At 40.6% G+C, this 15,009-nt stretch overlaps 1 protein-coding gene across 1 annotated transcript in view; it reads left to right on the top strand.

Moving 5' to 3' along the window:
- LOC135943245 (uncharacterized) overlaps positions 1 to 15,009 on the top strand; it is a 110,721-nt gene that overhangs the window by 71,407 nt on the left and 24,305 nt on the right. The window contains exons 8-9 of the mRNA XM_065489699.1: positions 1,722 to 1,831; positions 8,114 to 8,328. Of these exons, the coding sequence (XP_065345771.1) occupies positions 1,722 to 1,831; positions 8,114 to 8,328 (325 nt within the window). The remainder of the gene's footprint in view (positions 1 to 1,721; positions 1,832 to 8,113; positions 8,329 to 15,009) is intronic.

Raw genomic sequence — 15,009 nt, 5'->3', positions numbered from 1 at the left:
TTTTCCTCGAATCCCAGCCCATTCATTTTTATACAAGTTTGCAGCACGGTGCGTATATGCAAATTGCCTGCCTTGATCCTCTCTTGGAAACTTCCTCGGTCGCACTCGAAAAGTAATGCCAGCATAATAAGCATCCTGCGGCGAAGAATATGAACCGCAATGAGGCGTAGAGGTTGTAACTTTCAAGTGGGCCAGGTGGAGCGTGCGGAGAAACTTGACGAGGGATAATGATGTTAAATCTGCAGAACAAATCACTTTTTTCTGCAGAGGAATGGAAGAGAGTCTTTTACTTTATATGTTTGTTACAGACTAAAATAAATTTTCCGGCCTCTTGCCTTTTTTATGCAGTGTAGTTTGGTTGATGCAGTAGTTCCAATTATTTTTTCCATGGCATGAAAATGAAATTTATAAAATGGTTTTATAAAGGTGCATGACCAATAGGATTGATTTTGTTGGTGTTAGATTTACATTTGAACAAATTGAAATGTTAAGTACTTTAAATTAAGAGATTCAAAGTGGATCGGTTCTGAAAAGTTCTAAAAAATAATTATTTAAAAAGGCTCCCTGATGTAAAGTATTGTATTTTTTTCAAATCATTCTGGACTTGATTGTCAGAAAATAAATGTTTGTTTGAAAAAAAATTGTTAAAAAGTTAATCCATTTTGTTTAATCAAAATAACGTCAATCGTTCAATTCAGGGGGTCTTTTTGTATTATTGGATAGAACTAAAATTACTCAGGTTGCCGGTTACAATTATGAGGAAATCGGCTCCAAAGATAGTATACCGATCAAGTGTAGAGCACTGTCTCAGAATTTATTTCACCAGAAGGGGAACTTTCTCCATAATTCAGATACCGTTGGATAAATCGCGACAAGAGGAATCGAATTCAAGCGATAAAATCACTGACAGATGTGTAGTAAAAATTTTCAGAAATTTGGCAAAATCTGAAATTTAATTGTTAGTTGGTCCTAGTTTGATTACTGCATTTGTTGAGATAATTTTTATTCAAACTATATAACAATTAGTTTAACAGCTAATCGAAGTCATCAAATCAAAACAATTTCAATTGTTGAACTGTATCATTTTAATTAAAATTGTTTGAAATTAAAAATGTTAAAAGAAACTTAACTTTAATATTTAAATAAAGATTGCATGAAAAGAAATAAACCTGAAAAACAATTTTGTAGAGTGCTTTCTTTGCTGCCAAAAAGGGCACAGACAAACTAAACTCAACCATATTTTGAACGAAGTATGTATAAAACAAATTAATTATAACAGAACAAGCAAAACTTTGTTCACACATCTTGATGCTGATTCATTGGGCTGAAACAAATTTGTAGCGTCGTCATGAAATTGTTCCTCTTTGTGCTAGAAATGTGCGTGCACGGAGCGTAAACAAAAGGCGGTCGGTGCGAAATTAATGAATCCAGGGTGCATTTTCTGCGTTTGCATGTACGCTGGAAAGAATAGACTGGGATTGCGGGTCGCTAGAGCAGTGTTTTGCGCGTCCAAACCTCGTTAAGAGAGTTCAGAGGCGCGTTTCCACTCACAAAAGTCGCGAGATAATGGCCTTGCTAGCTGCCGATGATTACTTTTCCTTTGAAACGCTCGTCCGCTTTCTTTCGCACTCACTTGCACACAAACACGATTATTTATTTGCTGCCTCTGAGTTGTCTGTTGGTGCCAGCGCGAGTGAGAGAATTTTCCGCCTCTGTTCCAGACGATCGTCATGTACCCGCAGCCCAACATGATCACCTGCTCTCTGCGCGTGTGGCTGCGAGAAATTGGCTTTTCGCTCACTTATGGTGCTCTCATGCTCAAAACGTGGAGGTAAGTTCGTGTTTAATTATTCAAGTGGGCCGATTTCCGGCCTTGAAAGTAGATTTCGAAGGCACTTAGCTAATTAACAATTAATATCTGCCGAAACTTTTAACGGCAGAAATTAATGAGCTTGTTTAGTTTCAAAAAATTTAAGTTTATTATGGGCTGACAGGGCAACTCTGCCCCAAATCAGCACACATCCATAAAGTAATGATACAATTATGTAGGAACAACATTTGGAAGGAAGTAATTAATGGTAGCTTGAGAATATTGCTTCTTCAATTTTCTTCTTAAATGCACTTGAATTCTCGTTCATACACAAATTTGGTGAAAGACTATTCCAATGACGATAGCACTGCACTTGGAAGCACTGTTCAGGCACAGTAACATTTACACGCGGAGCCAGAAGCCTCAGTCGATGAGCTCTGGACCTGCCTATCAAGTCAACATCGCGCATGGGGGTAACATAACATTTTAAATATTCAGGGCAATTATTGTACAAAATCTTATGTGTTTGTGTTAATACATGCAATTGACGTCTGTCTGTAATCTTTAAGATACGACACTTTTTATACAAAGATGACAAGTTTTGCCCGCGTTTGACGTCAAATATATACCTCATGAGGTTGTTCTGTAAAACTTGCAGCTTATTCAGTTGCTCCGCGCTAAGGTTACAGAACACGATATCACCATAATCAAAATGGGGTAGCATTAGAGTTTTTACTAGTTTAATTCTTATTTTTTCTGGCGTGACATTTCGAAATTTTTCTACATTTTTAAGTGAACCATAAACTTTTTGAAATATTTTAGAAATTTGACCCACCCACTTCAGATGCTTGTCAAAAACAACTCCTAAATTTTTTACTTTGTCACTATAGTCAAATTCAACACAGCCAGTTTCCACTTCATCACTGAATTGAATTTCAGTGTCGTTCATTTTAACTTTACTTAACTGCGCCAAGTTTAGCTTTGAGTGCGATCTCTCAGAGCCAACAACTAGCACCTGCGTCTTGCGCGGATTGAGCTTTAAACCGTGCTTTTCCGACCAGGCGACCACGTCGCACAAAATACTGTTCACAACCGCAATAGCGTGCTCCAACTCCTCAGGCTTGCAATTAATATACAATTGAATATCATCTGCGTACATATGGTACTTACACCGATTTTGAAAGAGATACACTACGTCGTGGGTATAGACGGAAAACAAAAGCGGACCGAGCACCGACCCCTGAGGAACTCCGGCCTCGATGCGGACCCACCTTGAGAATTTTCCGTCCTTGTCACGAATCGCGTGTTCTCTCTCACTTAGAAAGTTTTTAAAAAAATTTAAAACTGAATCAGAAAAATTTAGCTGCGCCAGCTTCCTGAGCAGCAGAGCGTGATCGACCAAATCAAACGCCTTCGAAAAATCAAGGAAAACCATAAGGGTTACCTCACCACGGAAATTAGAAATCCGCAAGTCCTCAGAGATTTTCAAAAGCGCTGTGGTCGTGCTATGCTGCCTGCGGAAGCCGGACTGGAACTCGTCTATCACGTTATGTATATTTAAGTACGTAATCAGCTGGTCGTGGACGATTTTTTCAAGCACTTTAGACGCAGTGCACAGGACGCTAATAGGCCGAAAATCATTACAAGCAACCGCGTGTCTAACTTTAGGTAGAGGCATTAAAATAGCTTTTTTCCACTCGGACGGGAAGTGACCTGTTTGTAAAGAGGCATTTACAATATTTGTTAACGATGGCAAAATTGAGTCAGCTGTCAATTTAAGCATTTTGGTACAAATTGCGTCCACTCCTTCAGCAGAGGAGACTATTCCGCGAAGTGCGTATTTTACCTCCAGTGGAATGACATGACTAAAATAAAATTTCTCACCGCCCACGATTGCATGAGGCAGGCGAAAGTCCAAGTCAATACGACTCAAAACTTCCGCCCGCCGCCGCACCGTGAGCCCAACAACCAGCTCATCCACTGGAATAGGAAAATCCGCACCTCCCGTCTTTCCTCTCATCAGCCCTAGCTCACGCAATTTGCCCCACATGTGCTTAGTTGAAGCAACCTCATTTAAGGACTGGAAAATTATCGACTTTTTGAAGTTAAGCGTTTTTTGTTTAACCTTATTGCGGAGTGATTTATACTTATTAAATGACTCGAGACACTTGTTCTTCTCGGCTACCTTGCGCGCTTTGTCCCGCTCTCTCGCAAGCTCATCAATGTCTCTTTTTAATTTGGGTTTAAATTTTACCGATTTTACGATTTTCTTTGTGGGTGCGACTTCATCAAAAAGAGAAATTAATTTTTTTGAAAAATTTGAGACGCGCTGATCAAGAGAAGCCACGTCCATTCCCTCATGCCACTCGATCTCATGCGATCTCTGCTGAAGTTTTTCAAGATCAATTTTGTGAAACTCGCGAATGGATCTCACAACTTGATCTTTCAAAACAATCTTGGCGTTTAAAATCGCAAAGAGAGCACTATGGTGAGAGAGTGGATTAGCTAACTTCCCAAAAGCAGCGCATGACAAATTAGACGAGAGAAAAATTGCATCTATTGTGGTAGTCGAATTAAAAGCTACATGAGTATCATTAATTGGCAAACGATTCAATGCGAAATCACTAAAATTAGTTAATAGGCCATCGAGTTGTCCAGACTGCTCCGCGAAGTTAACATTGAAATCACCCATTATTACGCAATTATCAAAAAGTGGAAATAGGCTGTGCAACGTCTGAAAAAAAGCGTCAAAATTAACGCATCTCATGGGGCGACGGTAAACTATGGCTGTCAGTAAACTTTTGGATTCTGTCTTAATTTCAAGAAAAATGAATTCAGCTGAACTAGAAAGTGTACACTCTGACTGCAGCACGATTTTAAAATTAATACCCTCTTTAATATAAAAAGCAACGCCGCCGCCACGTGTTTTAGGCCGGTCATGCCGCACTAACTTGTAACCCTCAATTTTAAATTGTTGGTCGATATCATGCTTTTCTTTTAGCCATGTTTCCGAGATTCCGATTATGTCTACGCAATTATTAGATACGAAGTGTCTGAGCAACCTCATGTGATTAATATTTGCAATAGATTGTGCGTTCAAACAAATGATTTTGATAAAATCGGTAGGCAAAAACTGTTTATCACACTGAAAATGAATTGATTCACCTTTGACAAAGAGCTCAGGCTTCTTTATTCCCCGTCCGACTGGCCGCTGCTGTTCGCCGCCTCGGTGGTCTTCAGCCTCTCGATGCTCCGCGCCGACCTGCCCCTCCGAGGATTGCCCACCGCCTTTGTCTGGCTTTGTTCTGGCTGATTGAGGGGCGCAGTGGCAAAACCCGAATGGGACGGGCCAGCTTGGGGCTCGGGAGGCCCATGCAGCTCTTCAGGAGAGAGCTGCGCTGCTGCACGGTTCCGCTTTTTCCTCTTGGTCACTGGTCGGTCAGCAGCTGGGGCCGACGCACTCTCACACTCGTCTGCATCATCATCATGGTGGAGGACTCCCGGTTGTTTGTACTTTTCGACCCAACCAAGCACTCGCGTATCCTGGACATAAACTTTTTTGCCAGCGACGAGCAGATGGTCGCGGCGCATCTTCACTTGTACGCTTGCTTGGAGGGCCGACTTTCTCGCTGTGTTTAATTCCCGTTTTACTGCTCGCTCTTCCGGTGTGAGATCGTCCGAAATCACCACATTCGTCCCTTTCAACTTGTAGGCAATCCGCAGCGCTCTAACTTTGTATTCCTGACTGAAAAAGCGGACCACAATGGGACGAACACGACCGTCCGGCCTGCCAGTGCGAAATGCAGATTCTACCAGCTGCTCCTGTGGGCGCTTCTCCAGTTCCAGGTGCTTGAACAGAACGTCTTCAAGGGCTTGTTCCAGTGTAACGTTAGACGGGATCCCAAAAATAACCATATTTCGGCGACGACTTTCAGATTCCTGCACGGCCAGTCGCTTTTCCAGATGAACGACACGGCTGGCGAGTTCATTTTTCTCTGCTCTCAGCTCTTCAACTTCGGTCTTGATTTCATTTAGCTGATCGCCGAATCCTTCAACCACGCCGCGCAGATCCCCAATCGCATCGTTAGTCACTTTCAGTTTCTCGTCCAGCAGCTTACTCAGGGTCTCAATCAGTTCAGATGTCGGTCCAGGGTTTCGTTCGATGTCCCCCATTGCGAGCAAGAGGATGAGAAAATAAATTCCCATACCGCAAAACACTTTCACTATAGTAGCTGTTGTTATTATTTTGGCACTTAGCAGGAATTGCAACGGTGAGCGGGTCGAGCGAATTCCAGGAAGGTAAATCATGTCTAGACCTGCACGTAGCCTTGGTAACTCGCACCTGCATTGCCGGCGTCGCCTGCGTGCCATGCGATTTTCTCTGGAATCAAAGCGTCCGAAGTGCAGCAGCAAAATCCAGACCGGAAAACTCGGCCCTCGGACAGTGTCGGCATCAGCCATCCCGTCCGACGGCTGTTTCCACACCAGCAGACGTTCATGGACACAGTTGACACGCCGCACCACCTGGTTAGGTTGAAAAACCGCTGAAATCGCAAGGTAAAGCAGGAGCTGCTTTACCTTGCGTGCTGTAGCCATTGCGTACTCCCCTCCTTTTTCCTGTAAGAGGATTCGATCGTTGAAATCATGCAAGTCCATTCAAAAGAGATAATCCGAATAAACAGCTTATTTTGAGAAAGCAGGTTTGCAGCTGTGACGTATTGATGGATGACTCGCTCATCTCACCATCTTGGCTGTCTGCCGGCTTGATATTGATGATTCCCTGTGACAAAGTAATCGCTTCCAGGAGTCGTTTAAGTCGGCACATCATCTCCTCTCCTAACCTTTGAGCCAATACCATATCCGGCGCATGACCAATTTGTGCTTCTTGAAGAAATTGAACGGTCAACACATGAATATTGCTTTAAAAGGCAGTTAAATAAATGATCTGTGAAATTAAATTGACCGGAAATCACACACACGCGCACCAAGCATATTTTTTAAATCCATCTACCGTCCGTATCTGTGCCAGACAAACGTTTGCGAATGACACATTTCACATGATTGATTCATGTAAACGGTTTGCTGCTATCCGCGAGCAACGAGGATAACATGTTTAATCTAAAAGCATTTAGATTTTATTCCTTTTGGAGATAAAAAAACTGATTGAGAAATGCTTAAATAGGTAAATGCAATGAGTACCAATTATAACTTTTTTGAACACATTGGTTTGTGTTTTTGTTGCAATCAACAATTCCCAAATGATATTCAAACCGTAGAAAAATGTAGAATTCAAATTAATCTAACTATTACCTAACAAATTGGCAGTAAAATGCATCAAATATAAACTATATTTATTTTCCTTGCTAGACTTCGATCATGTCAAATTAGGTTAAAAAAATAATATTTAATATGGCGTTTGTGAAGATTTTGATGATATTTCTAGCCCAGCAACCTTTGAAAAACCCCGACTCGACCATTTTTGCGAATTTTATGAGCACGTGAAAATAAAAATCTCGGGATTTGGGGTAAGACGAAGTTTTCCTTAGGTTTGTCGTAGAACAAAAATTAGGGCACTATTAAGAGCTCGTGTCGTCAATACAAACAACTTTTCTGTTGACCTCAAAGCTGTAGGCCAACGGTCAAAGTCACCTAGGATGATTTAGTAATCAAAGTATTGTAAGGGTGCCACCCTTCAATCCCCTTTTTCCACTCAGGACATTTTTCACTTTTGTATTGCTTACACCTCACTTCACAACGCAGTGGCGTGTTTAAAGCCTTTAAACCACTTCAGCGCATCATAAAATGTGAAAATGAGTCAATCGGAATGTAGTTTTTGTATTTTTGGCTGTTAGAAAATCCAGACGTAGTTGACACACTATACGACGGCCTGCAGAACGTAAAAGACGTTTTTCACCAAATCTCGGCTCCAAAGCATCAGATTTACAAAAACCTCACACCCTTCGACTCTTCATGTCCTCCCCTAAATATTATAAACAGGCAACGACTCAGCCCCTTTTTTGAACCCCATCATAACTTTAAAAAATGCATTTTCAAAGTTTTTAAGCAAACTACGAGACTAATTGAGCGTGTAAACAGTTGAAATGACTAAAATTCAATCTGATCATTCACCTCACAATCTAGCAATAGCCCCTAAAATACAAGTGCACCTACCCAATTGGTTGGAATTAACAAAAATCTGTTTTTCTTCACAATTTTAACAATTTTTTTTAATTTATCAGCTCATCTCAAAACTCTTTTCAATACACGCAGCCTTTTTCAAACCCTATGTGAAATGTGTTTCAGGATTTCGGTCATTTTCCGCGTGCGCTCGGCCAAGGCGGTGCGCATCACGGACATGGACCTGCTCAAGAGGCTGGGCTTCATCGTGGGCGCGTTCGCGGCCCTGCTGCTGATGCGGACGCTGGTGGCACCACCGCCGGTGGTGGTGGCCAAGTCGGCCGACGACCTGAAAGCCTTCCTTTGTCGCACCGATTGGTGGGACCACAGCTTCTCGCTCAGTGAGTACGATATTCGCACCTAGCTGTTGGTCCCTTTTTACTGCCTTTCCGCTCGGCTGCAGTCCCCCGCGTGCTCCGTCGGAAAAGTGAGCAAACGTCACTTTTAAGTTGATTGTCGCCGCGGCCGATGCTTTTAGCCACCGGCGTTAATCAACTTTTCTAGCGGCGCAATCCGCATTGCACCCTTGGGAAAGTCACCGTTGGCGGCAACGGCTTTCGCAGCAGCGCGCCTCCTTTTTTCAGCAAACTCGACAGGAATTTTGATTAAAAACTTGTGCGTGTAATTGGATTGGGAGAGCCTTTCCTGTGTGCCTCTTTACTCTTTGAATTTTCTTCTATTTTTAATGCAATGAAAGCCAAAACTTACCTCTTACGATGATTAAAAACCTTCGCTTCCCAATATATTCGAGGTTTATATTTTGTCAGATCAATTTATTGAATAAGTTAATTTTTCCTTTCAAAAACATTGAGAGATGAGAAAAACCGACTGTCGATTATTTTCCTGTAACCACTTTGATGTTTGAACCATCAAATGAGTACAAATCATGAGTTTTTAATTTTTTGGTGCAATTTGAAAATCGATTATGATTGTTTGTTTCCGCCAAACAAGTATGTTTATTATTTAATCAGGATTTTAGTTGAATATTTCGGGAGAGGCTTTAAATTTTACGATTTTTCCGCTCTTTGCGACACGTGCCATGCTTTCTTTCATCTAACTTTTCAGGGGATCACGCCTCCCTTTCAAAATTCCCGCTTAAGTTACGCCCTCTTCCAGTGGTTGCTATATTTGATAAAGAATCATATAGACGTGTTTTGCTAAATAAAAAACTACAAAATTTGCTAAAAGCTATAGAATCAATCACGAATATCAAATATTCTCATTTATGTCATTTATTAAACAAAATACTTGTTATTATGTTGTAATTTTTCGTGAAAATATTACATACTGGCATGATTAAACATTAAATTAGTGCAGCTTCTTGTAGGTCTAAAACGTTTGCACTAAGAATTACTTCTATTTTTAAATTAATAACTTCTATTTGGTTTTTTGTCTACTGACGTTGACTTTTAAAATGTATGCAACACGCATAGAACATCTGTTGCACAGGTTGCATAGCACATAATTACTTCCTGCTACATGAATTGATTCAAAAGCAAATCTAAATATTTTTTAACATTATTTCTTCCATTTGGCAAATTGACATATTATGTATTTAACGAGTTCTTAATAAAATAAAAGTCAATCATTCTCTATTATTAACCCTCGAAACTGCTTTTATGCACACATTTTCTACGAGATGTTCACAAAGTTTATTGATGTTTATACTCTGCAAGACAAGCATTTCTTGTAGAAGTCTCTGCCTTTTTTACTCGACTGTGAGTAGAGCAAAGTGCCCATTCATCCTTTTGAAATCTGGGAGACGAGCAAGGCGGAACTTCTCGCGCAGAGAGAGATACACTTTACAAATTTGGTCAAGGCAACCAAGCTTTTCACTGTTGGTCGTTTCGTCTGGAGGGGTGAAAAAGTTGGCCGATTTGCCTTCTTTTTTCTGCTGGCAGCGCACGCGGCCCGAAAATGGCGTCTAAAAAATAAATCAGCTATTTATCTGGCAGGCCCGAGTGAGCACACGCACATTCCACTTTGTGTGTGGTGTGCGCCGCGCTATCGGCGAGCTGCACATTCGCACACGCGCGCGCTTCGTCTCATTCTTAGGGTAATATTTCTCTTTTTTGCTTGCACTTAATCTTGCTGCGTACAAAAGATGCCCTATACGCGGCAAAATGCACGAGTTTACATTTTCCCCGAAGCTCGTTTTTTCTCTCTCGCATTTCCTGATTGCCTTTGCTTTGCTCTCGCAGGCTGGATAAACACCGCATCCATGCAATTTCCTCGAATGCACGCGTCGCTGAAAAAATAGGAGCATGTGTTTTTTCAAAAGAGTAAATAAGTGTCTCAATTTCAATTCTGCCTCTCGAATTTCCGCTATCAAAACAAATTAACTTCCTCGAAGCAATTACAATTGATGGGTGGTTTTGTTTGTCTTTGAGATCAAACACTCCTTCTAATGTTTATGATTCAATCAGAAGGCAATTATTATTGTTGATTGCGACTCATTTGAAATAAGACAGTTTACACAAATGTTTACTCAGAAAAACATACCCTCCATTTACTAGGAGAAAAACTTTAAAATTTTGTATAATTACTAGGCTGCTATTTTATTGTTTGATTTTTTCGGTCAAAACATCAATGTAGCTAACAATTTTAAGATCATGGTATTGCCATTTTAACTAAAAAAAATGGGGTGAAATAAAAGTGAGAAAAGGGTAAAAACTCAGTCATTGTTCAATGCTCCCCGTGGAAGAAATGATATCTCACCGGTGCCTCCAACTGCGAGGCACGCTCAGGGTAGGTGCCACCAGCGTGTGCCTCACAATTAATTAATAAATTGATTATACAAAAAGGCGTACACAAAATTTCTGTTCCCTTCTCGAGTGAAATCAACACTTTTTAATTAGTTCATCTCCAGATTGTAAGAAAAGAATCTAAAAGCAACACTGAAAGGCGAATTGACTTTCCTGGCTGCTATACATACATTTTAAATTAAAAAACTTCATGCTTTTCCCAGCTCCAATCAGTCTCAAAATTATGGCGTAGTGGGAAATTGAGCTTTTCCGTTTTTTGCTATTTTTTTCCAATTTTTTTCAACTTGAAATGATCAGCTGGAATTAATTGGTTAAGATATGAGTTTCGGTTTTCAATTATTTTCTCTATTGAAACGAATACCTCGTGTGCATAAACTTCAAACATTTCACATTGTTGCCAAAATGAAGAGGGCTAATTTTTGTTTTTTCCCCGATTGAGTTTTTCCAAGCGGAAAATCGCAGTTGTTGATGACCAAGCACGAACAAACAGCAGTGAGTGTTTTTTCGGCCCACGTAGCGCATACAATTCAAATAAAATGAGAGAGAAGGTAACTCGCTGAATCATTAAATGCGGTGTTTGGACGGTTTAACCGAGCGAGGGTGTTTGCCGAGAGGGCCAGCTTGTGACAGCCAAATGTAAATCACGGCAGACCACTCGACGAAACAATTTGCATCCACGCAGCCCTTTTTATCGCATGTGGCAAACAAGCGCGGGCCGTCTCGAATTATCACATTAATGGCCACACGCTGCCGAGTGGATGCGGCAAGACGCCCGAGTGTATTTTTTTCCCTTCGGCCGGGCGAGCACCGCACCTTGCCATAAATAATTTACACACCCCTCGATGTGTGCAGTGACAGCGGCCAGAGTTGGAGTTGCCGCAAGGACCGAGGGTGTGCAAAGACTTGCCGCCCCCGGAGGGACTCGGCGCGGACTAACTTGGCCAAAAGCGGTCCGTCGCTCCGAAGCCGCATTTAGCCAAAATAAAACAGATGGACTGGCGCGCTGGGAATAAATGGGCTGAAAAATTCAGGTTGCCCTATCGTGCTGCGCGCTCGCCCTTTTATCTCCGCTAATGCGAAATAAAATATGAATCGGAGGTCTCTCGCTCTTCTTTTCGGCCTCTCGAGGCTGACACTCGCGTCACCAAGGCTTTTTGCGAGAAAGGTTCCGAGCTTATCGGCTTTTCTTGCCTCTTGCTCTGAATTCCAAATCTGCTGTGTCCTCTTGTTTCTCTTACGATGGATTTTCCCCAGGAATTATTAACTAATCGGTTTACCAAATACTCAGCACAAAATGAATTACGATTTCTGCTGGAGCAATAAATTCTGATTAGAACGATATAACATAAAAAATCAGATACAAAAATTCATGAAATGCACAAAAAAGTAAATCTTACCCAGTTAAACTTAGCTCCTTTCAGAGCCTCATTTCTTGTCTGACATTTGAAATAATTTCGCAGCACTGGAAGCAAAAACATTTAAATTCCATTCCATTTATTGCAACACCCAAAAGATATCCACAAAACAAACGAAATTAAATTAGAAATTGGGGAAAATATGTCAGTTCAGTATTTTAAGATTTTATAAGATTTCGTTTAAATCTACTCGAGGGATTTAAAGAATAATGAAAAAAGAGATCGTGGAAATGTTTTTATGTACAATTTACTTGTTTTTTTTTCAATATTTTGGCATGAACAGAAACAACAATGATTGTGACTTTCTTCCATATTGAATTATTTCACATATTACCAAAATCTCCCTAAAAAATTTACTGCCGCGTGTGTTCACGCGTATTATACGTTAATTAACAATTCAAGGTAATTCAAGCTAAAAGGGCAAAGATTAAATCGTGTCGTTCACCTGGGAGCACTGTCGAATTTTGCTAAAGATTAATGTTTGTCGCGTGTTAGACATGCTAATCAATTAGTTTAAATTAAGCGACAACATGCTCCGATAGGAGCTAGAGGCACACGCGCGAGCATCAAGGTCGAAAATTCCCTCCAAACTAACGCGGAGAATGCCAGCAAAAATGATGATGTATAAACTCATACCGCACGTGCAACAGCTTCGAGCGAGGGCGAGGCTAATTACATACGGAAAGCCGGATCAGGGTGACCTCCACCCGTGTGTGAATATCTAATAAAGGGGATAAACTCAAAGAGCATTATTCATTCCATTCCTTGTGTTTTAGAATAAATGAATGATTTACAATAACGAGCACACTCGTGGTCGTGAAAGTACGAGAAAATCTATAAAGAGATGATTATTATGTCCAATTTTTCTTTTTGATCGGATTATTTCTTCTGAGATTGACGATGCCTGAACAAGCCTCATTAAAAGAGGCTCAGCACAGTATAATGCTATCCCGTTAGACAGATTTCAACGATAAGAAACGGAAGTATGCTGTCAATGTCAGAGAATTGAAAAAAATCAAAATAATATAAAAATGATCAGAAACCGAAAAAGTACAAATAATTTCCTGAAACTTTATTTCTTGAAAAATAGATGTTGTAGTTACCTAAACCTACTAGAGATACAAAAATTTTGTCTCCAGCGAGATTCAATGATCAGATCAAAATAAATATTTGGTTCAAATAAATGGAAGTTATTAAAGTAGAGCTTTACAGACCGACAATAAACATTTTGTATTGTTTGGTTATGTCAAATAAACAAACAAAGTGATTTATTGAGTCTATTCGTTCCTCAGAGTACGCTTATTATAGGAATTTAGAAATACTTTATCCATAAATATGCAATTATGAAATCAGGACTGAGTAACAGTTAAATTTCGTTAAATATCTCGAACCGTTTGCCAATGATTTTTTAACGTGATTTAGATTTCTCCCGTCGCGATCGATCTAACGATGTAATAATTATTAAGAAAAATTTGTATCTGGTGAAATAAATCCTGATTTCCAATAGGGAGACAATGCCAACCACTTTTGAATACGATTTTATTGAAAATGTATACAGAAAAACCTGTGAAAATTTTAGCTTTTATCCAATTGTCAAACCATATTTCAAATAAAGGCGAAAAAGACTACAAACTATAATTTATTGCTGCCTCGGACAGGGATAAAAAGCACAAAAAGTATCAATCCTCTCTAATTGGCGTGGATAGTTTATATACATATTTCCTGTTCAAAAAGTCCCTAATTGGGGCCAAAGATGGTGAAAAAACGTTCTGTGGCGCGTGCACAATTTAATGACTTTCCTTCAGCGACGAGAGCAGAAATATACGCGATGATTAGTCGGACACGATAAGAAGTTGGCTGTAAGACTCGGGTCGGCTGATTGGCGGAGTGGATCCGGTGTCATTCGCAGCAAAGCCATCGCCGAGATATCAAAGCCAACTCACTGATCCGCGAGAGAAGTTTCCGCTCGGCCGGCCAGTGCCCGCCCGCCGGATGCTGCTGCTAAATAATGCAGCGAATGCGTTCATCAAAACAACTTTATCCCCGTCCCATGCCGTTGGCCTTGTTTGTCCACCTCTTTTCGCTGCGGGCCAAAAAGGTATCGATCAGCCGCCGGCCTCGGCATCACCACTTAAATGCCAAACTCTGCTCTCTGCGAATGCGAATGCACGGAGAGGGCGACGGATTGATATTTTCCCGACCGCCTCGACGCCGGAGTAAATGTTCACGCGTACACGCAGTGAATTATGGCGGAATGCGAGCAGGGGCGAAAGTGCGATTGATTCGGCTTTATAGGGCGAATGGAACGACACCGGCGTTTCGCGGCAAGCCAGTGGTAAAAGCTCGCAAACTTCCTTCCTGCTTAACATGTACCAACGAACCGCTTTTCCGCAACGGTTGAAAGGGAAACATACAAAAAGTTTCCCTTGATGTGACCACTGGAGTGTAAATTTAAAAACGCGTTTGTCGGTTGGAAGTGCAGTTTTGCTTTCGCTTGCAGCGCAGGAAAAATAATCGCCGCCAACTAATGAATGTATTTTAACAACTCAACTGTATGCAAAATTAAAACTCCTGCAAATTAAATTTTTTTTTGCAAATTGTATTTGTTTGTGCTGAATTCTACGAGACTGAAACTATTATTAATGAAAACTGGCGTGGTCCTGATTTTTCTGATAGACATATTTTTACAAGATTTGCTTGTCATGGCTATCACTCTATTTTCTGTAGTAATGCAACGTTTCATCATGAACCTAATTACGATTGTACATGTAATATCTGTGGCGAGACTTTTGAAAAATATCATAATATACTCAAAAGTATACAGCAAGAAAATTGTAGATTT

This window comes from Cloeon dipterum, chromosome 4, assembly GCF_949628265.1.
Source record: "Cloeon dipterum chromosome 4, ieCloDipt1.1, whole genome shotgun sequence".
NCBI classification, from domain to species: Eukaryota; Metazoa; Arthropoda; class Insecta; order Ephemeroptera; family Baetidae; genus Cloeon; species Cloeon dipterum.
Note: the sequence above shows the minus strand (reverse complement) of the source record. Positions and strands in the feature narration are given on the sequence as shown.